General features: G+C 37.9%; 1 protein-coding gene across 5 annotated transcripts; it reads left to right on the top strand.

Annotated features, from left to right (window-relative positions):
• The first annotated feature begins 369 nt into the window (after positions 1–369).
• Positions 370–20,378, top strand: Amph (amphiphysin). 5 transcript variants are annotated; one of them, XM_066730064.1, is made up of 9 exons: positions 370–599; positions 15,329–15,464; positions 16,266–16,456; positions 16,746–17,018; positions 17,093–17,211; positions 17,296–17,339; positions 17,554–17,727; positions 18,132–18,274; positions 18,373–20,378. In XM_066730064.1, the coding sequence occupies exons 1-9, from the start codon at positions 531–533 to the stop codon at positions 18,451–18,453; spliced, it is 1,230 nt and encodes a 409-aa protein (XP_066586161.1). In that variant the 5' UTR covers positions 370–530; the 3' UTR covers positions 18,454–20,378. The 5 variants fall into 5 exon arrangements, with proteins under 5 accessions (XP_066586161.1, XP_066586151.1, XP_066586179.1 ...); XM_066730054.1 differs by having other exon boundaries at positions 18,096–18,274; XM_066730091.1 differs by lacking the exon at positions 370–599 and adding an exon at positions 4,588–4,809 and having other exon boundaries at positions 18,096–18,274.
• The last annotated feature ends 2,854 nt before the right edge of the window (positions 20,379–23,232 follow it).

Here is a 23,232-nt window from a genome sequence, read left to right as displayed (position 1 = left end):
GGTTATAGTCTTGCTGCTCGTCTCCTTGAATTATACTCATGAAAAAGAAGTAACGGCGTTAACGATGTAGCATCGTAATGAGCAATTACGACTCAGATTTGAATACGATAATGATAATCCACTTGAGTATAAGCTCATTTGTTGGATTCTTACCGATTGGCGTCCAAGCGTAAAGCAGGCGGGTGATTTAACGAAGCGAGTCTAAAAAGTCAACATGGCGAATTTAACAGTGGCGCCCTCTTTGACGCATTATCACTAGATGAACTAATTTATGAAGGTTTTCATTACGAAAAGAGTAGTGGAAATGGTAGTATGTGTAGTAGTATAGAGAGAAGAGGGGATTACAGCTCTGGCTGTGACTTGTGAGGGCAACAGCTTCGTCAGTGACTCTCCGCTTGTTCGTCCGTGCGTTTTGCGTTAAATTCGGAGTGAACTGAACACGGAGCAGTTGATATTAGACCGCTGTTGTATTTTGTGTTTGCCGAGACGGGCTTTTCGACAGCTGACACTTTATTGGCGTTGGAGACACAATGGCAGAGAGTAAAGGAGCGTTAATCGCTAAAACAGTGCAAAAACATGCGGGCAGAGCAAAAGAGAAGGTAGGCATCTCACATAAAAGTAGCATTTGAATCATTTGATACTTTCCAATCGTCAATATGACAGTTACATCCCTGGTGAATTCCGTACATATCGTTTGGTCTATTTTGCTCATTACACGCCAAATCAAAGCTGTACTATCATCGCTACGAGCTGTGCTAATCGTTGCTCCTAAAATTTGCGCTTGCACAGGGATCGCAACGTCGCTCCTGCGATTACTCCCTAACCTTACCTCTCCCGCTCACATCGGCCGTATACTCTGCGGTTACACACATACATCTCTGCCTACCTACTACCTTGCGCATAGATTGATACTTCATCTATTCACAGCTATTATCTGTTGGATAATTCGTGCGTGGGTATTTTTTTTATATCTGAACTAGTTGAATTCTTTGTTCCGTGCTGAACATACGAAGGCAAAGGAGACTTATATAATCGGTAAACATACATATAACAGTTGTGTACCAGAGTTTCATTTAAAATGACAATTATGCAACTGACGTTTAGATTCTGCTAGCCATGGGCGCATAGATGGTCTTTTTACACCTCTTCTTTCGATCCTTCGACAAATGACGCCAATATCTCCTAATTGTATATATATTTTTTAAACGATAGTGTCAATTTTTTTATACAAACCGCGCCGATATCATTGTACGAAAATATTACCCAAAAGCACATTTTCTTACCGTTTACAACAATCTTTCCGTGGACGTTCTATCGAATGATTGTAAAAAAAAAGACGATTGGGAGCGCACGGAATTATCGTTTCTGTTTACGAAACGATCGAAGGGTAGAATTTACGAATAAGATTAGACCGTTGAAAAATAATTACACCAAATCATCGGGGAAAGAAAGATCCGAACGTTTCTAGAATATTGCACACATTCTCCGAGGATTGAGCCGGCTTTGAAGTAATTACCAGTCACGGGTCGTATTATCGTATAGATCGTAAAGCAAAACTGACGTAGTCTTTGCGTCGATAATTATCTAAATAAATAGACAGGCGATGCTATTAGGAAATGCGTTTCTGCTATTTCTCGCGCGGGTTGTCGTATTTTGTCATGTTTACAGCATTGTATTTACTCTTCGTTGGTTCGCTTTGAAAGACGAGAGGTCGCCCGCGCACAAAACCGACTGGCACGGCGAATTATGCGCGATGGAGTGATTTTCCAGGCTGTTTAAGCATTGCTGGCGAAAGAGAGGAGGAAAGAAAAGCAGCACCAGTGGACATTGAATTAATAAGGGATTAATTGTAAGCTGGTAGTATAGTTACGTGAGCCGAATATTTTATCGAGGGGAATACGGTACATTGAAAGACCCGCATGAATCTAGCGGCGTTGGTTTACCTATATATATGTATACTACGGTCGGTGTTTCTACAGCTGTCAGTAGAGAAAGGGGGGTCGCGTGAAAAATTCACTTCTAATTGGTTGTAATCGCCGCGGACTACAAATGACTCTCGATAAAAACAAATGGAACGTTTGAACTTTGTGATGCGTAATAATCGTGTGTATACGAGAAAGGCGGACAGAGGGAATACGACGGGAGGGGGGGGGGGGGTAATTCACGGTAGAAAAAAAACAAGTAAACAGATATCGCTGATTCGTTGGTACGTGACAATATCAGTGCACAATGGAGCTTCCAGTGGAGGATTAACGTGAATTTGCATTAGTCATTTTGATCCGATGCATCATCGATGCACGCCGGCAACGATAAGAAGCCAAGCAGAGTTGTGTGAGGCAAGCGAAGCAGGCCAAAATCTGCTCGCCATGTGACGAAGCTGCCCTCGCGTTCTCGATACTCCTCGGCGAATCGTATCCGTAGCCTCCAACAACTTTTACTGCATTAACGGGTTTCTTTTCCACGATCGGCCGTTATTGTGCTTCTCTCCCAATGGTCGACGCATAACTCAAGTTCTTCGCGCAGTGTCGCACTTGAAACTGTGCGTTTTGTTTGTATTCCCTGCACTTTCACAATACCAACCTGTATGAAGAATAAAGACAAATTTACCAAAATTAACCAAAAGCCTTATTTATCCATCTCCATCTCCAACTATAATTTAACAAATAAAAGCAACGTAAAATGCAAATCAGCTGAAAATGTTTGATCAATGTTATGATTGTTTTGAATTTTTAAGCGTTTCTATTGATTTCCTAAATTAGTATTTTTCGATTTTCATACAAAATAAACGCATGTTTTTCTAGTAGTTTCTAAAGCACGCCGAGCTTTTTCCCCAGTTGCGACATCATCGACGCGTATTTTCTCAATTTCTGAACATTTTTTCCACGAGACGCGTTCGGTATTAGCTGTGAAGCCCCACGGTCCGGCCGTAGCCTTAAACGACCAAAACACATTTATAGTCTAAACTACCATAATTCATGGGAGCCTCTAAGTTTGGCTCGACTGGTCGCGACTCGCAGTGGCGTGGTAGTAGTGCGTAAACTCGGTTATCTTGTGGAACCGGTCCAAAGCGATTTGGTTGCTTTTTTCCAAATCGAGTAAAGCTTTGAAAGAGGTAAACAAATGAGAGTAGGGGTCGACCCCGTGTGCTTTTCTTTGTCACATATTGTCAACTAAAATATCGAGGGACAGTACAATCTAATATCCTACCAAAACATAACCTACAAAAAATATAATTTTTATCCAACCAATCCATATTCTTCTACGAACAGGATCATTAAAAACCTTAGTGTAAAATAAAATTACCCTACGAAATATAGACCAAAAATATTTAAATAATCTCTTCCAAGAATTCTATGAAATATGTGTACTAATGGAACAAAATAATTGAAACAAAAAAGTAATGAAATCAATATTTTAGGCAAGTATTTTTAATGCTAACAACAATAGGGACACTGTTATCTTATATGTCAATTTTATGTACTATAACCTTAAAATAAACACTTTTCATTACATTTATCTTAGCGAATGTAACTCGATAATATTCAACAATTATAATTATTACCAAAGACTCAAATGGTATGCGTACAATAATGTAACAAATACCAGAAATACAATCGATGGAAATAAATCGCGAAAACGCGTTTCTGATGAATTACATCCGTTTATTGCATAACGATGCCGAATTCGAGCTATTCATATCATTTTTCGAGCGCTCGACAAGTGACGAATGATTTGAAAAAAGAGTGAGAAGGAAATAACGCGAGTGAAGAGTATAAAAATAAGATGTATCGAGGCTCGGTAATGTAGTTGGAAGGTAATTTGCAAGAAAATTAACGCGGGGAATGAGCGTAGGGAAATGAAATAGCAAATGGAATACGTGCACGTGTGAAGTGAGAAGTGGGTGGGGGAAAATCGGATTCTGGTGAACCTGTTGATCCATGGAGAAATCGAAGGTGACCGATATAATAGATCGATCGTGAGAGAATGAGATGCGAGTCAAAGATTTTGTCGAGTCTCGAGGCGGGGAGAGCCAAGTGTATATATACGTCGAGAACACAGAGGCAGACAGGGACCGTTAATTGTAAACGGAACGCAACAATATTACCCGCGAATTTCTCGAAAGCTACATCTACGGTATCGCGGCTCATACAAGAATTTATTATTATTACATTTAACAGTAATAAAGAATTAACTAATTAGTAAAATACACGTTAAATGACGTAGGAATTCGAGAAAATGCTCTCTTGACGATATATCGATCGTGACAGGGTTGAGTAGAAGAATTAGTTGAGTCTCGGGGCGAAGAGAGTCAAGTGTAGCGAGAACGAAGAGACGGGAATCGCGGTGATTCTAACCTATACACTGGAGCCTCCATAGTTCTGCACATCCCTGCATGGTGGTGCTGCACGCCCGGATTTTTAGAAATATGAAATCGATCGAACTACAGCCTATGTATATTTGATCTATCCCATTATAAATTGTTAAAGAATATAAAATAGTCCAAACGCACACAGCGAAACTGGGTAAACAACCATCTAACGAGAGAAGAGAAGATTCGAGTAATAATCAACCAGTTGCTAAACGGTAGCGACCTCGAGAAAGTGCTCGACGAATATCGTGAAGATGTATTATATTGACTACATAGAATGCTCTCTTCGCGATGTCATTTAACCTTTGGAAAAATTGTCCAGTTGAAACCGGTGCGAATTACACGAAGAGTGAAGCCTTTCCGCAACACTTCCAGTTGCAGTGTATAATTTATTTTGTAATGAGTCGCGGGGAGAGCGAGTGTAATTGAAACGAATCGAGGTGAGTAAATTATCGTATAGTTGCACGAGATTTAATTTCGGTCCGCACAGCAGCTGGGACCGTATTTACGCAATTTACGTGGAAATAGAAGGATACTGGAGAAAAAGTGTCGAGGTACGAAAATCTTGGTAATAGCGGAGTTTCGATGAAACAGCGGGAGTTACCACTACATGTGAAGTTGTCCACTTCGCCTACCCGATTACTATTCTGGTCTCGCAGTCCCGGACGCTTTTGCTCTCTGACTGTCGGCAAATATATCTACGAAAGAACGGGCTTAGCTGATCGTGGATATATAGCTAGCAACGCTCGAATTGTTTTCGTGAATATAATTTTTGCCAGACGGTCGAGAAAGAGAGAACGTCCTGCTTAGTGATACCGTGCGATTTCGAACGGTCTAACCTAAAACAAAGATGGCTACGGCTATAGGTCGGTTTGGAAGAATTTCAAAATCAATGTTTACATTTTTTTCCTGGAATCGAAGTTTGCTCCAAAAGTCTATTTAGTGGAATGCAAAAAGCCCATCGCACGGTGTACTTGGTTTGTTTACTCGAGTGACCTTTATATTCTCGAATAGAAAGGACCCCGAGGCTGGATGGGATGGGGAGATAGCTTCTCTATCCATACAACAGTTAAATTGGCTTGGCGTAACATTATAAACGCATAATATTTCAAGTTTTCGCATACATCGAATATTTGAGGATGCGCTTTGAGATCGGAATGCGCATAATAGTTCCAGCTATAATACTTTCTTTCTCGGTGTGCGAGATACGGAGACGCGTCGATGCCAGACGATGAAGGTGTTTGGCAGAGTTCCAAGTAACGAACTGTGCAAGAAAACGACAGCTAGCATATATATATATACACATATAAATACGAAGCAGCTCTGAGCGACAAAAGTCCAGTCTAATCTCTTTGCTTCTCTTTCTGTCTCTTTTTTCACCTACCTTTCTCTTTCCCCGCTGGCCTACCCAGCAGCTCGCCTGTTGCTGGATCTCAATCTCTTGTATTACGTTTTGCACAACTATCCTAAGAGGCACGCGACTTAAAATACAATCTCCATGCTGCTCTCTACTCTTTTAACTTTTGTTTTTATTTTACAAGACAGAAATAATCGTTAGTCCTATTTACCCTGTTACATTGTTTCCTCCTTGGAAGAGCTTTTCGTCGCTCGAATACCATCGAGATGGCCTTAATAATTCGTCACTATCTTAATAGGCACGCGACTTGAAATACAATATCAACGCTCTGTCTTGTAGTCTTTTAAATTTTATTTTTTTTACACGATAGAAATAACCGTTAACACTATGTCTCCTGTTGCTTTACTCTTGTTTCCTATAGTATATATAGTACGTTGTCTATTATTATACCGAGCGCACATTTTTAGTAAAAATTGTAGAGACTGCAAAGAACACAAATTAAAATCAATCATTTTCTTGCCAAACGCCATTCGTCGTTCGATCGTTCTGCGAACAACCCGAATATAGCTATTTCACGAAACTCGAAGCTTCCTTTGATCGAGATTGGTTCTTTCCGCCGAATCTTAACGAATGTAACGAGTTTGACCGGCATATCGAAGTGGTGCTGGCTAACTTGTACTCGACGGTCGATTTTATTAAGGATATAGAAAGGAACGAGCTGGAAGCAAGGTGATCTGGATTTTCAGAAGAAATCTAACGAGCATTGAACAAACTAGCCTTAATTTACGAGTATTCCCGAGTGACGAGGGCGCGGAAGAAGGAATTCTCTTTAGCCGCAGGTCGTTGCATACGGAATGCATCGGGCACGGCAGGAAGTGAGTTAAGAGACGAGGAGAGGCAGTAGCAGAGTCGGCACCAAACGGAAATGGGACGAATCGTCTCGCAATTCTCCTCGCGCTACAGCAGTGACCTCTCCCCTCCAACGACCAAATTTCCAGGCTCTCACAGGTTAAAACTCGCCACCAGGCGTCGTCACCTGACCGCCGCCGCCAACCTTCCATAGTGATTTTACGCGATTAAATAGTTGCTAGTGCGATTTTACTACCGGTAGGAGTAACTTGACAAGCTACGCGCGCCGTTTAACTAGGCTGTGACCTAGTTCCTATCTCTATTCTCGGCACAAACCTACTTGACACCTCCCGTGAACGTCGCCAAAAACCATTCAGCCATACCCATATCTTCACCAATACTTTCCCCTTCCTCTTTTCTAAATTCTTTCGCTATTTTCTATTATTGAGCGTTCGCGTGAATTACTGGCCATCCCGTGTAACACGGTCGATGCCTCGAGCTAGATTTAGCAGCGTATAAGTTCTTTTGGCTTTACGCCTGGGACTGCTATGTGCTGTACGATGGAATCCAACGGGGTCTCTCTCTCTCTCTCTCTCTCTCTCTCTCTTTCTCTCTCTTAATGTAACTGCGATTATTACCCCGTTGAATTACCGAGTGTAGATTCTCCTCTGATAATGTCTTACGCTGCTTAGCTTGGCATTTTCTACTCAAGCGTTTGCTTTGATACTTTCATATATAAAAGGAGTTGTAATACCAGCTTACCAACGCTCTTAAATAATAACTCGACGAAAAACGCTCGCTAAAAGACCTTTACCATTAAATACGAAATCTCAGAAAATGACATAAATATCAACGATAATATCGTTTTCACTCGTAATATAATTAATAGAAATTTATTATTGAAGAAATACTGCAGTCACGCTAAACTTATACATTGAATGAATTTTTTACACGTGTTTATATTTAAAAAGAGTCATTCGATTACCAAATCGTAGCTTTAGTATTGATACACACGTAAGTATAAAATTATTGATGCAATATAAGCATTTTATGTTTCTCATGCATTTGTAATCGAGATATTTCTCGAGTTTATTGTTAATACATATACATATATATATATATATATATATATATATATATAAGGTAAGGCACTCGTAGCGCCCCACAGTTAGAATGTAAAAAGTCATCTATCTGCGTAACTTTAAGAGATATAAATTGTTTTTTTTACGTAAGACTCGTTTCAATGCAAATAGAAATGTGCTTCAAAAAATTGACGTCTTTCGTGGTTAACGAGATAAGACATTCTTGCGTCTATGGCTGTGTTCTGGGGCGTGTTAAGTGCCTCACCCTATACAAAAAGGTGCTCTTCGATCTTTTTCTCAATATATCATTATGTTTACATTAATGATATTACATCCGGTCTTTCTCCTATGGTGTCATTGATTGAGAAATCTGAAACCAATCTGGAATAAAGAAAATTATCTCAGTTCTAACGAATGATTTAATCTTTGTTACTTTAATCGATGCTTTGTTCGTTACGCAGTAAATTGTCATTTGTTTCTCATATTTCGTTGTATCAATTGTTTCCCCAATCATCAATCTGTACGAGGCAGTCACAACAAATCTTGGACCAAACATCCAGTGCTTAGATATATATATGTATATATATATATATGTAATCCCAGATCAATCAGAATAGAGCTTCGTGTACGCTGTGTATATTAGAATCGATATTGTATCGACGCTCGTGTCAGCCAAGTTTTTTTTATTATCTTATCTCGTCCTGGCCCAAAAACCTCCAACGATTCTCCATGCAGAAATAATAAAGCCTGCACATGAGTATTTTTTCTTATCGAGGGGAACGAAATGGGACAAAGTGAGATATTTTTCACGTAAATGGAACATTCGGTGTCTCGTACGTATAACAATAATATACATCGTATAGTACACCGCATAGGCGTAGCACGAATAGTTATAACTCGGTCTGGAGTTTGTAAAAGGGTAATTGTGTGTGTGTGTGTGTGGGTGTGCGGTGACCTTCGGTGCGGTTGCCACTCGATTACGCACCGGTGCAATTCAACTTGATCAGTATGCACCATTTGCACCAACGACACAAGAGAGCCTGTTGTCGTTCACAGAGAACAATTCTTAATTCCACATATGGTTTTAACCAGTTTTTTCACTCTATCTTTTTTTTTTTTTCAAATTCTACCTCATTTTTCTAAACCTCGATAAGGAGGATTAAGGATATTTGACAATTTATTTCCGTTTTCCAGCCTAAAAAATTCAAGTTGATTAACATGTATAAACAAAGAGGAATTATTATCATTGAAAAGGAAAAATTTCTGATTTTATAATTTTAAACATTGTATTCGCTGCACTTTTTCACGTTTTAAAATTTGACTTATTTTTTGTAGGTTTTAATATGGAGTATAAGGATATTTGACAATTTATTTCCGTTTTCGAGCCTAAAAAATTCAAGTCAATCAAAACGTATAAACGCCGAGAAACTATTGTCATTGAGACGGAACAATTCCAATTTCAACCCATTTTCTTTATTACAGTTTTTTTCGCGCCACAATTTCACCTAATTTTTCTAGGTCGTTTCAATATGCGTGACTGAGGATATTTCAAAATTTAGCCTAACTGTGCAATTCAACTTGACCTGCATATATGCACGAGGAATAAAAATTCTACCAATTTGCTGAAAACTCTTAACTTCGACTGTAATTATGCATTTTTAACGTTTACACGTGTAGCTGAGAAGAGACGACTCGTCCTAGGTCATTTAAAAATAACGAACGGACGATATTCGAAAATTTAGTCCATTTACGATCGATGAGCTCATTGCCATTCAAGATCAGACTGCATCTGTAAAAACAAAGCTCGTCCAGACTTGTCTGAAATGCACAGATGGGGAATCGCTAGTTTTAGCATGGAGGTGGAGAAAATCGATCCAAGATGGAAAAAACGACGATGCTAAATCAATTTACCTTTTTCTCCAATGGTTTAAGTAAACAGAAAAAGTTGTCAATTATGGGAGAATGGTTGGTCGCTTCACAGTTGATTGCGATAGCCTCGCAGCGCAGTGTGGATCCACGTTAAAGTGTAGAATTTCGGTGCGGTGGACCTGTGACGTCACGCTCGTTAAATAATTACGTTAAACGAACTCCTTGGTGCATTATTCGTTGGAATCGTTAAGGCTGGCTCGGAGTTTAGCTGGACGACCATGGCTACTTTCCCCAAATTTAAATCCGAACGGGTACGCTCACACATTGCCTTCATAAGCATTCCATGACTACATCGGGCCATGTATGGTGATCATCTAATGCCTCATCAATTAGCATACGCGTTGGTGGAGCCGTGTAGAATCGATCCTTCTTACAAATAAAATTGCGGAGGAGTCGTCGAGAGGAATTGGAAAATACTGCCTTATATATTTTAGCTCGTTGCGACTAAATTTATATTCAACGACTTGCGTCCTGCAGACATTTTTATTTTAAATTCAAAACATTGTTTTTTTTTTATTTTAAATAGTAGTAATATGATACAGTGGAAACGAATTGAAAATAAATAGTAATACGATTTGGTTGCGTTACTTGTATGTGGAGTGAGACTTGAACAATTCTACTGTGTATATGTGTGTGTGTGTGTGTATAAAAGGTAGGTCACTTTTTATTCCGTCGCGTGTGCCTAAAAGAGATATCCTAGCGCAATCGCAATCCGTATAAATATCGCACGAGTTGTAAAGTCCAAATGTAGAAACGTGATCTCTTGGAATCAACCTGAAAACTTCATTTTGTAGTAAATAATTTATGATAAGAATAATCAAATGTAAAAATAAATTTGATTTTTAGGTTATATAATCGAACAATTGTGTTACTTGGCTACTGACCGGTCGCTTTAAGGTGGATTCACACATAGCGACGCGACGTATCAAAAGCCGCTTTCCATTTACCGTAGTAGAGACAGTAGAGTAATGTATGTTCATATCGTATTTCATCGCACGCATAATACACAAGAATACAAAATTTAACTTTAGCACCTTGCGAATTATAAACCCAGCCTTAGTGTTAAAAAACTTTTAATTATACTGAGAGGATAACAATATCGTTGATGGAAAAACAAAGTTGAAATTTCACTTGAAAAATACGGTTTATAAGAATTATATAATGATATGTAAACATGTTGAAGAATGCGACGTGGAGATTTTTGACCTTAGGTCCGGAGTATTATGATTATCGTAATTATTGAAATATGCGGCGAATATTGGTTCCTGCGAAGCGCGTGTACTGCAAGAACTGTACAAAACTTATCGCGAGGTTCCGTTAGCTCGACCAGTCGCAGCGGGATATTCGAACGAGGTGAGAAGGAAAGCAAGAGAAATGCAGCTCTTCCGCGCGCACTGCTGGACTGCAGAGCTTCTTTCGGCTGATATCGGTTCGATTCGGTCCAATTCGTCGTGGCCCGACGATACCCACACACGAGCACACGCACACAGATCAGGCCAGTTCGAAAACCTTCGAAATCAACTCGTAGCGATTTGTTCGAATCAATTTGGCTATTCAGTCTTTATTTTCTACTGGTCAATTACGTTGATCTTTTAAGAAGGTAGGGATGGACCGAATTCCATAGAGGTCGAATTGGTGCTAATTTACGGATATAATGGAGAGATAATAGAGTTAATTATGTCGAAGATTAGGTTTTTTTGGCAAAGATTGAAATTAGATGGTGAGATGCGTTGGGTGGTGGACAGGTGAATATCCGAGAACAGGTGTGTTCTAGTAAAGAGTAGAAGATGGTATTCGGGGATTGGTTGGTTGATAATGACGCTGAATCGGCGGCTGGTCCGGTCCGGGCCAGCTAAGCCAGAAGTAAGCAGGATTGCTTACGAGCAACGGAGACGAGAGATAAAAAGAGAAGAGGGGAGGTTGATGTCCGAAGCTCGCGCCAACATTCCGATTCCCCCCCCCCCTTCCCATCCCTCTTTCTTCCTGATGAAACGCAGCCTTTTGCCCAGCCACAACTTCCGAAGAAACTCACGTTAAATTCGACCAACGTCCATGGAAAACCTCACTTTCCTTCTCTCATAAGAAGCTTGCTTCCGTACATGGAAACGTTGATTCACCTTTTCACTCTACTAGAGGTGTCAATCGCTGCTTGCGAGCTTGCGGCACACACATAACCTCACTTTGGACAGCCTTATTGCTCGACCCAGTGGCTAACTTCTCTTTCCGTGTGATGCGAAGTTTGTTGGAAATTAATCCTACGAAGAAATGGAAAATGCATTCATACTACAGTCACTCCAAGGAAATTTTATTGCAATTCAATTTTTTCTTAGGCCAGAACACCTTCGTGGAAGCTTAGGTTAAGTAACATTATGAAAACTCCCACTTTTCTCGCAAGAAGCTCGGACGCGTAAATAGGATCGTCAGGAAAACTTTTTCACTTTTTTTTCTAAATAAACTTACTTCTTTCTTCGACTAATACATATCGGTGTAAATGCGAGTTTTGTTAGATATGAAACTAGTGGAGGAACGAAAAAGGAATCCCTATTATCACTCGAAAGGAACTTTTTCCAACTCAGCTTTTATCTGTGGTTAAAACACTTCTAAAGAAACTAAGATTCTAGTAGCATTCATAGAAAATCTCACTTTCCTCTCTCGCAAGAAGCTCAGATCCATAAAGAGAATCACCGGTCGACTTTTTTCGTCCTCTTTTTCTCTCTATTAGGCGTCAATTGCTGCCTGCAATCTTACAGCATAAACACTCCATAACCTCACTCTGAGCAGCCATATTGCTATTAGCGTTACGATGACTCAATGAGCTTACGGGTCTTTCCACTCTCCAAATAATACCTCTAACAACTCGGAATTTGAATTTGCACCTTGATCTGTAAAAAAAGAAGAGGCGTGAGAATAAAACCTGGTTGAATAGGAGTAATTATGAAAGATGAAACTGATCTCACTTATAGGCGAGTTCCCGGCACTCGTAGCTACTTTCCTCGGAACTTCGTTACTCTTTAATGGTAAAAGCAATTTCGTTGGAGCGTTACGTTCTCAATTCTCGCACAATTCAAAGTGCAGGCATCACAAAATGGGGCCAGAGTATAGCATAATAATAGCGATGCAACGGCACATTCGCGTCATCTGCTTAGCTATTAATAAGAGCGAAAGAGGACCGTCTATTTCCGTAATGATAACTTTGCCTTTCTATAAATCACCACGAAAAACTATGCTTGTCTCGCGTCATCGAATTCTACGAGAGTTTGGATCAATTTTAACCAAAAAGGCTAGTATGTCGTAATACACGGAAGGAAAAAAGCATGGAAGCTTTCGAGCTGTAAATATCAGCTTCTGCGTAGCGTATAAAGTATCAATATAAGAGAAACAAAAATAAAGAATCGTCTCTCGAGAAACATCAAGTTCAGCTTTTCCACGAAGGACACTATTGATACCACTCGAAACGCATCTTTGACGACTGCGTGTTTACAAAAGAAGACGTATTATTAATAATAAACAGAAGGAATAAATGGAGAGTGAATTCGTTACAGAAAAATGACGATTACATTTGTTTTTAAATTTATTATAGCTCAGTTGTGGGTATAAACAGAGAAGTTTGAATAAAAATTAAATTATTAGTTGAGCTTTGAAAGGGAGGAATAAAGGGGGGGGGGAGCGGTTAAACTAGAGGGAGAACTATGAAATTAAATTGTATTTTTTCTCATGGAAGGTCGTAGTTATCCGCGAAGCAGTGAAGCGTTTGGCATTTCCCTATTGAACGGTGAACAGGTTTCAGATGGCCGGCATCGGCTTTAAGTTATGTTAACTAAGTAACGGTATGTACAAACGGCGGCGCGACAGAAATCATCGTGTGCCTCGCCACGTAAACGGTGACCACGCCGCGTGCTCGATGTCTGCCCTGCTCGTCCACCGAAAAAAAAATTCTACGTTTAGCTTCAGTCACTCGCATTAATATTTGTATTCAGCGACCTTAACCGGGCTATTGAGTGCACAGAGATGCACTTGTACGCTTACGTCAATTTATCAATTTATGCGTTTATGTTGTAGTCGAGAGGAATTCATGAGCGAGTCGAGCGAATCTCGCTTTCTCTCTCTCCCTCTGTATTTCCTTTCTTCCTATTCTTCTCTCTTTCTATCTTCCCCCACTCCATGCTCGCAGCTTCCTCGATAGATAAATGAACATTAGAAAGTCTCGTTACGAAGCAAGAGAAAAAATCCAATTCACATTGTTACCTCGTTAATACTGAAACAAACGTATTATTATCGCGTTTATTAATAAACATAACGAGAAACAATTGTGATAACTCGATCGATGAATCAATGAACCGTGGAAAATACGGAATTGGGAGATATATTCGAGCGATTCGTGAACCGTTTAATTAGTTATTAATAGCTGCAATCAAATATCTGAGCGATAGTTGCGAGCTGTGTAAGGGTAAACACGCGGAATATTTGAAAAGCCAAGAATCTCTTTCTTTTTTTATTCTCTTTTAATTCGTTAAAAAAATTGTGTTTTAAGAATTCTACGAATAAGCAGAAAGTATTATAGCACAAAAAAGAGATCACCAGTGTCTGCTTCAAGCATAAATTTCTGATGACAGAGAAGTGGTTGTAACCGAATGCTTCTGGAGAAAAGCAGAAACGTGAAAAATGAGATAAATAGTGGTATATAAAGAGGGATATTTTGGATACATGATTTGAATCGAATAAGAGAGCTAGCACTGTAAGGCAATGGAATAGACAGGTGAAAATGTAGAAAGTCGTACAATGGAAATGTCTTAAAGAGGTAGAGGAGTATTCGTGACTGTTTTTCAAATGAATTTCTTGCAACATGGAAGTTGCAGCGTGCTGGAAGGTCGGTGTACCTCTTACCTTCGAACGGATGACCGGATTCGCGAATGGAGACGAGACTTACGTAATTCCAACGCGTCAAGTTTTCCAGTTGTGCTGCAGAATCGAATGAAACGTATAGGAGAGTGAAACGGGACAAGGCAGGGTCATTAAATGCTGTGTAGCATTAGTATTTACAGTCTCAAATTCGGTACACTTGGTCAGAGTGACTATAATTATATAGGAAACGGCGTCGTCGAGGCAAATCAGACAGAAACCTGTCTCGACCGATTTTCTCGATTTGGCAGTATCCCAATCTTCGCCCACGATCCCATTTTTCCTCGTCTCGAATACACACGCGTGCAGTAGACATACAGGGTGGCTTGTTAACTTTGACCAAACGTATAAATTAGGATAGTATGAGAAATTCTAAGAAGAAACTTCCTGCGCTATTTTTAAATCTAACCATTACCAAAGAAGTTATTAAGGATTAAAGATTTCTCGGTTCGAGCTTTCCTATTGGTCCGCGGAGCATGCCGACGGAGTTCGACCAATAGGAGAGCGCGTCGGACTACGCTCTGCCAATGAGAAGCGTTGAAATTCGGCAAATTTCAATTCTCGATAACTTCTTTATTAAACGTTGAATTTGAAAACCGTAAAGGAACTTTCTTCTTATAATTATCAATACTATTCAAATCTATAGTATTTGCAAAAGTTGAAGGAGCACCCTGTATAATTTTGTAGCGTGTGTGTCACGCTATCTCCATTAGCTGGCAGTATCGAGCAACAAATTTCCACTCGGCAACTGATTGAATTTCAAAATCCCTCTTATCGAAGCTCCAATCACGTTTAAAAGTAATGTTATAAATCACAGATTTTTACCTTCTATCTTTTTTGCAGTTCCTTCAAAATCTTGGCAAGGTCGATAGAACCGCCGACGATATATTCGACGAGCATCTGCAAAATTTCACGAGGCAACAAAATTCGGCCAACAGACTGCAGAAAGAGTTCAATAATTACATCAGGTGTGTCCGTGGTAAGTTCGGCTCATATCAAAAAACAAATAGCAATTTTTTACCACGTTAGAATGTGGCTCAAGATCGCATGCAGTTTGTGCAGCGTCGAGTTTCATAGCTCGTGTCTCATCTGGAAATGGGATGAAGTGGTGAAAAAAAAACTGGAAAAATTAACGGCTGGTGTGACTAATATTTCTATATTTCATGTATATGTATATATATAATAATGACGTTATTGAGAGCGTTGAGAATTGACCTTTCGACTTATCAGCGCAAGGGAATGGCAGGGACAGGCCGCATCTAACGCGCGGTAGACTGCGTTTCCTCTGTGAGAGATTATATTTATAGACTCACTCTCGAATTAACACGTACGAGTGACACGCGAGCTGCACTTGGATAAAAACGAGATTGTAGTATATGACCTTGCATTTCCATAGCCTTCTTTTTCACGATCTCCGACCTCATTTCCTCGCCGCGCGAGACACGTAACAGTAAAGTTCTACATTGTTATCTGAAAAATCGAATAAATCCGAGCAATTGAAGATCTCTCTTGGATTAATCATAGAACAGCTATTTCCAACACTCCTACCTTATCTTGCGGGTCAATGCACCTTGCGACAACTTGAAGTGGGTCAAGAAAGTACCAGTGAGTCCCCGTTGCATATTCTATTCAAATAAAAAAAAAAAAAAAAAAAACGAGACATTTGTTACACGTTTTATGTAAAACTTGCGAAATAAGTAATGATGGTTGCATACGTATTTGTTGGATGGATTAAGGATTTAAGAGACTGAATTATTAACCTGGTTTATTTTTTCAACAGCCGTGCAAGCTGCCTCGAAGACTCTAATGGATTCGCTTAACGAGATCTACGAGAGCCAATGGACGGGTCATGACCTTCTCTACATGCAAGCACAAAATTTGGATATGCTGTGGCAGGACTTTACTCACAAACTGGCAGACCAAGTTCTCGTACCTCTCAACACATATCAAAGTCAATTTCCAGAGATGAGAGTTCGTACGATTTGCAATCGACCTAATTTAGGGCGATTCCGTTGCCAAATGACTCGAGTCATGAAATTAAATTATACCAAGGACGAATCACAAATTTTTAAATTAAATCCGTAAAATAATTTCCAGAGTTTCCGTATATTTAGTTACATTTTGTCTGAATTGTAAGGGGGAATAAATAATGTTAATATTATATTTAGCACCTCTACATGAATCGAGTCATTTAAGAGACGATCATTCTTTGATTTATTATCAGTGAGATTTTTTTTGACTGTTCATGATTTGTTTGTAGAAAAAAATTGATAAGCGTGGCCGAAAGCAAGTGGACTACGATAGCCAGAGACACAATTTCCAATCACTGCAGTGCAATCCAAAGAAGAGGGACGAGCTGAAGGTCACTAAAGGAAAAGAGCTGCTGGAGGAAGCGAAACGTACGTACGAACAACTGAACTCTGAACTGCACGATGAACTACCAGCACTGTTCGATTCGCGAGTTCTCTTCCTGGTTACCAATTTACAAACTCTTTTCGCCGCCGAGCAAGTGTTTCATACAGAAAGTGCTAAGGTAATTATTAAAAGTGCAATAGCTTCAACCTTCCTTCGTTTTGCACGACTAAGAAACCTACTTTTTCTTTCCAGGTTTATTCAGAGTTAGAAGCAATCGTTGATAAATTGGCCAACGAAAGCCAAAGAGGATCTTACACACTGAAGAAGAACACGGAATTACAATCGCCAAAATCACCGAATGCCAATTCAGCGTGAGTCTTATTGGATTAATCTGATGAGAGAGAATTTACGATCGAGCGATAATAGTAACGAGATAACTCTGGTTGTGCTTTCAGTTTAATCATCAACACGCAGGCACCACAGAACAATATCTCGACAGGTACCGGATGATTTTTGTCATTCGAAAGATTTCTCTTTACGTCCTTCGTGTTTTCATTGCTTAAAGTATACAGATTATGTTATTAACCAATACTTGTCTCTTGCATGTTTTGCGATAAAACACTACTATTGAGATAGGCTCGATACAGTATGCGGATACTGCTGATGCAAAAGTGTAGCTGTTTGGTTTGAGTGTGCTTTGTTGCGTGTTGCAGCTGTAGATGAAGCTGCGCCAGCAGCGGGAGACACATCGCCGACTACTCAATTAAACGGCAATGCTAATAGCACCGCTAACAGCAATGATAATTCTCTCAATAACCAAGACGCGTCCCCACATAATACAGTCGCACCTTCGAAGCGAGTCGAGGAATTGTACGATATTCCTGTGGGTAAGTATACGATGCAGAACAAACAGCAATGTCATTGACCAACGCTCTCTTTCATTAAACTATGTATTTACACTTGATAAAGACTGATGCGAATCGTGGTGGAAAATGTATAATAGCTCCTATGTGTTGGTTTGACATGCGTTAATTGAGCATTTGGTCGAATAAATATCGATAATAGCCCTAAGTTATCCGCCCATTTGTGCATGGCCTGATAAAAGTAAAGTTAAATGGTCACGAATGCAATTTGCTAACAAGTTGACGCGTCTCGTGAAGAAACTGTAATTTGGTAAAAAAGAATTAACAAATGAATGTGCCTTTAAGTGCAAAACGCAGGTCTATGACTAATAGGCTGGATTCGATTATTTTAGACGTGGAATATGAAAATGGTACCAATTTCTCTGTAGGGGCAACAACTGATAATCTGCCGCCAGGCGTCTTGTACAGGGTTAAGGCGACATATAAATATAGCCGTGAAGACGTGGATGAGTTATCTTTCGATGTCGGTGAAACTATTCGTGTTGTGGAGTACGATGACCCAGAGGAGCAGGTACAAAATCTACAGATTAGTGCTGCGACTTCCGTGTAAAAGTGTCCTTGGAAAAATTTCATTGTAAACTGATTTCTGTTTTCTTTTCTGTCACGCAGGAGGAAGGCTGGCTGATGGGTATTAAAGAAGGTACAAATGAAAAGGGTATGTTCCCTGCGAATTTCACGAAGCCGTTGTAAAGGTTCTTCCCAAATCATCACTTACACTCCAATGCTCAGAGAAACAGCGTACTCTGCCTTAAATGTAATACAAAAGTTGTAATACAAAAAGTGAGAGTCACATAGTCATCTATGAGGGATTCTATAAAGTTAACGGAATGTAGTGACGCAATACAACAACAGAGCTAAATGAAGTGACAGTAGGGATTCATAAGATGGTTACGCTGGACGGTACTGCGGGCAATTAATCAAGCCAAAGTGCCTTACCCCAGCTACTACCTGTGCCAACGAATGTTTATTGTATCTAATATGGGATTACTCTCTCATATCGATTGTACGAATAGGCATCATTGATAATCAAATGAAATATTTATGTAATTAATTAATATATTATTATAATACATCAAGCAAAGTTATAGTACGAGAAAAAAATTATATATTAAATTAATATTATTTTATGAGGATGTACATAGAACTATATACGATTTAAGTATATTTTATGAAATGATTTTGCGGCCGCATCAATTACTGATGATAACTATTTTAAACAATAAGAGGAAATCTTCGATAACGATAATAATCTCCCTTATAGCAAGAGGGTAAAAAGTTCTCAAGGTCCAAATACCTAATTAAATACATAAACTAAGATTTTGCACTATACGATATACTACTTCGTACGAAAAGAAAAAGAGCTGGTAGATCCCACTTGTGTACTCGTAATTAAATATAATATAAATAAACACTTTAGGACATATCCTTTTGACAGTATCTACTGAATATTATAAAAATGCAAGAAGCGATGATCGAATGCTTTGCTAATGAAAACTATTTAGATTCTCTCTATTGAGAATTTGATATACAGATTTATTTACAGTACTATTTTATTATATTATGATATATTGTTATTATGCTAGTAATGATTACGCGATGAATGATTTGAAAACGCAATGAAAACTTTCACTCCTGGGTAGATCTCTTTGTTGAATGAAACAAGCAGCACTGATTTTAATGCTTTTTATAATAGGTCTGCTATGTAATCTCACGTCGGGTATCACCTAATAACTATATAGTATTAATTTTTTTTTAATGAAATTATAACCATCTTTGGGTTAGCTTATATATGACGAAATAGGTATGTTTCATTTACGTTTTATCACATTGATCTTACGTTTGCAAATTATAAGCGTTAATTGTTTTTTTTGCCAATGGAGATAATTATAGATAGCATGTTCAATTCATTGTTAATCTACTGATGATAAATCCAGTATCCCATTATAATAAGAAAGAAAAAAGCGAAGAAACATTTATTAGCATTTTTACAAAAGTAACGGAGCGAGTAGTATCTGACACAGTATTTGTATTGCAATTTGTAATTTTGATAATCAGAAGTGACATGTTAAGCATTTGGTTCTAATTTCTGTGTCCGTTAGATATAATTTCTATAATTTTAGCACACGATAAATTAATACCAACGAAATATTGAATAATGTATTTTGATGTTTCTGATATTCTGGAAAAATCAGAATTTTCCTATATATATACAAGTTCATTAAGATGCAACGCCAATTACATAGCTTATATTGCGGACCAAAACTTTAGTACCACCTCAAAAAAACACGAAGAGCAAATGTCGCATTAGAGACGCGAAACGTCTTAGTATCCGTTTCTTGGGTATCGTTACTTGCGAAAGATTTACACGAAAACAATTTTTGTATCTAAATAATGAAATGTGAAGTGCATTAAAAAAAAAGTAATAAAGTATACCACAGTGCTATTGAGAGCTCGACATTTTAAAGATCGTTTGTTATATCATTTTCTATCATAATTATCTTTTGTGTTCTTCCGCTAATACGAAATATTTCGCTGTGTATATTAGTTAATATTTATAATTGTAGAGTTATATTTATATATACGTATATTAATCAATATACACACAATAATTCTTAGTTTACGTCCTTTCTCCACTATATACAATCTCCATAGAGTAATTTCTTTATTCCTAACGTCACTTAAGTTTTCTTTTGTTGTGTGCCAAGTCTTTTTAATTCTTGATGTATAAGCTTCGAATATACTTTAAGAGTATACGACACTATACGAGATAAAAATCAACAAATATTGGAGTTGTATACTTATAAGATTTGAGTTTGCTTTACATTGTTCCTCTTTAATTAAGATGACAATTATTTTGATGAAATATTTAAACTCGACTAAAACCCCTTGTATTGATTTGAACGGTATTTGGTTAACATTGACAATGCATTTCTTGCGTACTCTGAGCTCGTAAAAAGATACCTAGTATATATAAATTATGGGTTTCTTGAAGCCCTTCGCTTCAAACGAAATCCGATTAAAATGGAAGCCAAGGCTTAGGAAGTTTATATATAGGTAAGTTTATAAAGCATGCAAAACTATAAATTAGTTAATTGTATACGCATCGATATTCTTCCATTTCCTTTTTCCGATGAGCTTATAATTCTTTAAAAAAAATGACTGAAACTAAAAAAAATTTTAATTCATTATGTTTAAGTCCTTCAAGTAAAATTTATCATACTATAGTTTGCAATTTTTATTTTATAATTATAAGATGTGTCTGACGAAAACGAGAGAATTGAAAACTCAGTTAGGTAAGAAAAGAAAATTGTTGTGAAATATGATTATAAACAACATTCTATATTCTATTAGACAGAAGAGCTTTCAAATTTTCCGCCCTATTAGAGAGTATTGAGACGGGTCGGTGACAGGTGTCAGTAAAAGTCGAAAATTTTTTCCATAAAGCCACTAACGCCATCTGTCGGACGTGAATGAGAAGCACTTTGTTAGGCACACACACCATTACTGTGGTGCGAATGCGTGTGCAACCTCCTTCGGCTACCATCGCTCAGCTTCGGACATCTTCGCTATACATCGAGTTCGAGAGAGAACGGCATAGTTTTATCGGATCTCTCTCTCCCTCTCGATCTAACTTTCGCTTAGTTAGCCGAAGAGCCGAGTAAAATTCCTTTTCGTCCTGCTTCAATCCTCCTCCATCTTTCAAACCTGAGATTCGAGTTCGATTCCATCCAATACAATTTTTTTTTTTTATTTTAGAATGTTTTTTTATTGCCATGAACATATTAGATTAAAAAATATGTAAAAATGGGGTTTTAATATTCCATAGTTACGCTCAAAATATTCTTATAAAAATTTAATTTTTATTTCGTTATCAATTCAAATAAGTTATTAATGATTACTATAAATATTCTAAAATTGTAAGAAATGAAAAAAAAAGGAGTCGAAGAGGTCTCGAACCTGGGCTCATCGGTTCCAAAAACCGAGACCTTTATTACATGAGCTATAAGAGATTTAAAAATATAGATGATAAACTTGCATAAACTTTATAGCTTCAAATTCGCGTACTCTCCATGTTACACAGATACAAGTATACCTTCTTTCCATATATTTATACTTTATACTGTGAAATTAAACCTAATTAATGTATGAAAATATTATTAGGTTAATTTTATGGCCCTAGAATCGTTAATACATTTTCTATAAATTCGCCGTTTTGACTCTTAAATTAATTTACAGAGACACGTAAAACATTAATTTGTCCTGTTTAATTAATAACTGTATGTTTAGAAAAAAAAGCTTGTAATTATACAGAAATATTAATTTAAATAGTCGAAGCGGTGAATTTGTAGAGTAATAAATATTAACGATTAAGATCACTCGCGCGTTAAACTATGCATGTAATGGAACGAAAAATACAATCTTTTCGAAAGAAAACCCAAGTTCTAAAGGGAAATGAAAAAATACGTAGGTAATAAAATGGCATGCGATTCAAATATAAAAGTGAAGTGTTCTGTGTTTCACTTTGCGTTTTAAATATTATTTGACACTTCAAAATTACTAATTCAGTCATAAAGCCGGAATTGATTTATTACAAATTTAAAAGGTGTCTAAATAATATAGTAGATGTCTAGGGCCATATAATTAACCTAATAATATTTTCATATATTTGGTTTAATTTCACAGTATAAAGTATAAATATATGGAAAGAAGGTATACTTGTATCTGTGTAACATGGAGAGTACGCGAATTTGAAGCTATAAAGTTTATGCAAGTTTATCATCTATATTTTTAAATCTCTTATAGCTCATGTAATAAAGGTCTCGGTTTTTGGAACCGATGAGCCCAGGTTCGAGACCTCTTCGACTCCTTTTTTTTTCATTTCTTACAATTTTAGAATATTTATAGTAATCATTAATAACTTATTTGAATTGATAACGAAATAAAAATTACATTTTTATAAGAATATTTTGAGCGTAACTATGGAATATTAAAACCTCATTTTTACATATTTTTTAATATTATATGTTCATGGCAATAAAAAAACATTTTACAATAAAAAAAAAAAATTTGTATTGGATGGAATCGAACTCGAATCTCAGGTTTGAAAGATGGAGGAGGATTGAAGCAGGACGAAAAGGAATTTTACTCGGCTCTTCGGCTAAACGAAAGTTAGATCGAGAGGGAGAGAGAGATCCGATAAAACTATGCCGTTCTCTCTTGAATTCGATGTATAGCGAAGATGTCCGAAGCTGAGCGATGGTAGCCGAAGGAGGTTGCACACGCATTCGCACCACAGTAATGGTGTGTGTGCCTAACAAAGTGCTTCTCATTCGCGTCCGACAGATGGCGTTAATGGCTTTATGGAAATGGAATGGAATTTTCGACTTTTGCAAACATCAGCGCCGCCTACCGGCAAGGATTATTTTGGATTATTTTAGGACCCTGCCAAGTGCCAGTGCCAAGTGCCCT

Source organism: Prorops nasuta, unplaced genomic scaffold (genome assembly GCF_024137725.1).
Source record: "Prorops nasuta isolate Cenicafe-Biocafe unplaced genomic scaffold, Cenicafe_Pnas_1.2 PNAS00002, whole genome shotgun sequence".
NCBI classification, from domain to species: domain Eukaryota; kingdom Metazoa; phylum Arthropoda; class Insecta; order Hymenoptera; family Bethylidae; genus Prorops; species Prorops nasuta.
The sequence above is the reverse complement of the archived record's forward strand: the minus strand, read 5'-3'. Positions and strand labels throughout refer to the sequence as shown.

Bases quoted from the DNA above. Each gene is read 5' to 3' on its own strand.
- Amph (XM_066730054.1), top strand. From the start codon at position 531: ATGGCAGAGAGTAAAGGAGCGTTAATCGCTAAAACAGTGCAAAAACAT. The intron at 17,212-17,295 runs GTGAGTCTTATT...TTGTGCTTTCAG, and splicing joins TCACCGAATGCCAATTCAGC to TTTAATCATCAACACGCAGG. The intron at 17,728-18,095 runs GTAAGTATACGA...CGATTATTTTAG, and splicing joins ATTGTACGATATTCCTGTGG to ACGTGGAATATGAAAATGGT.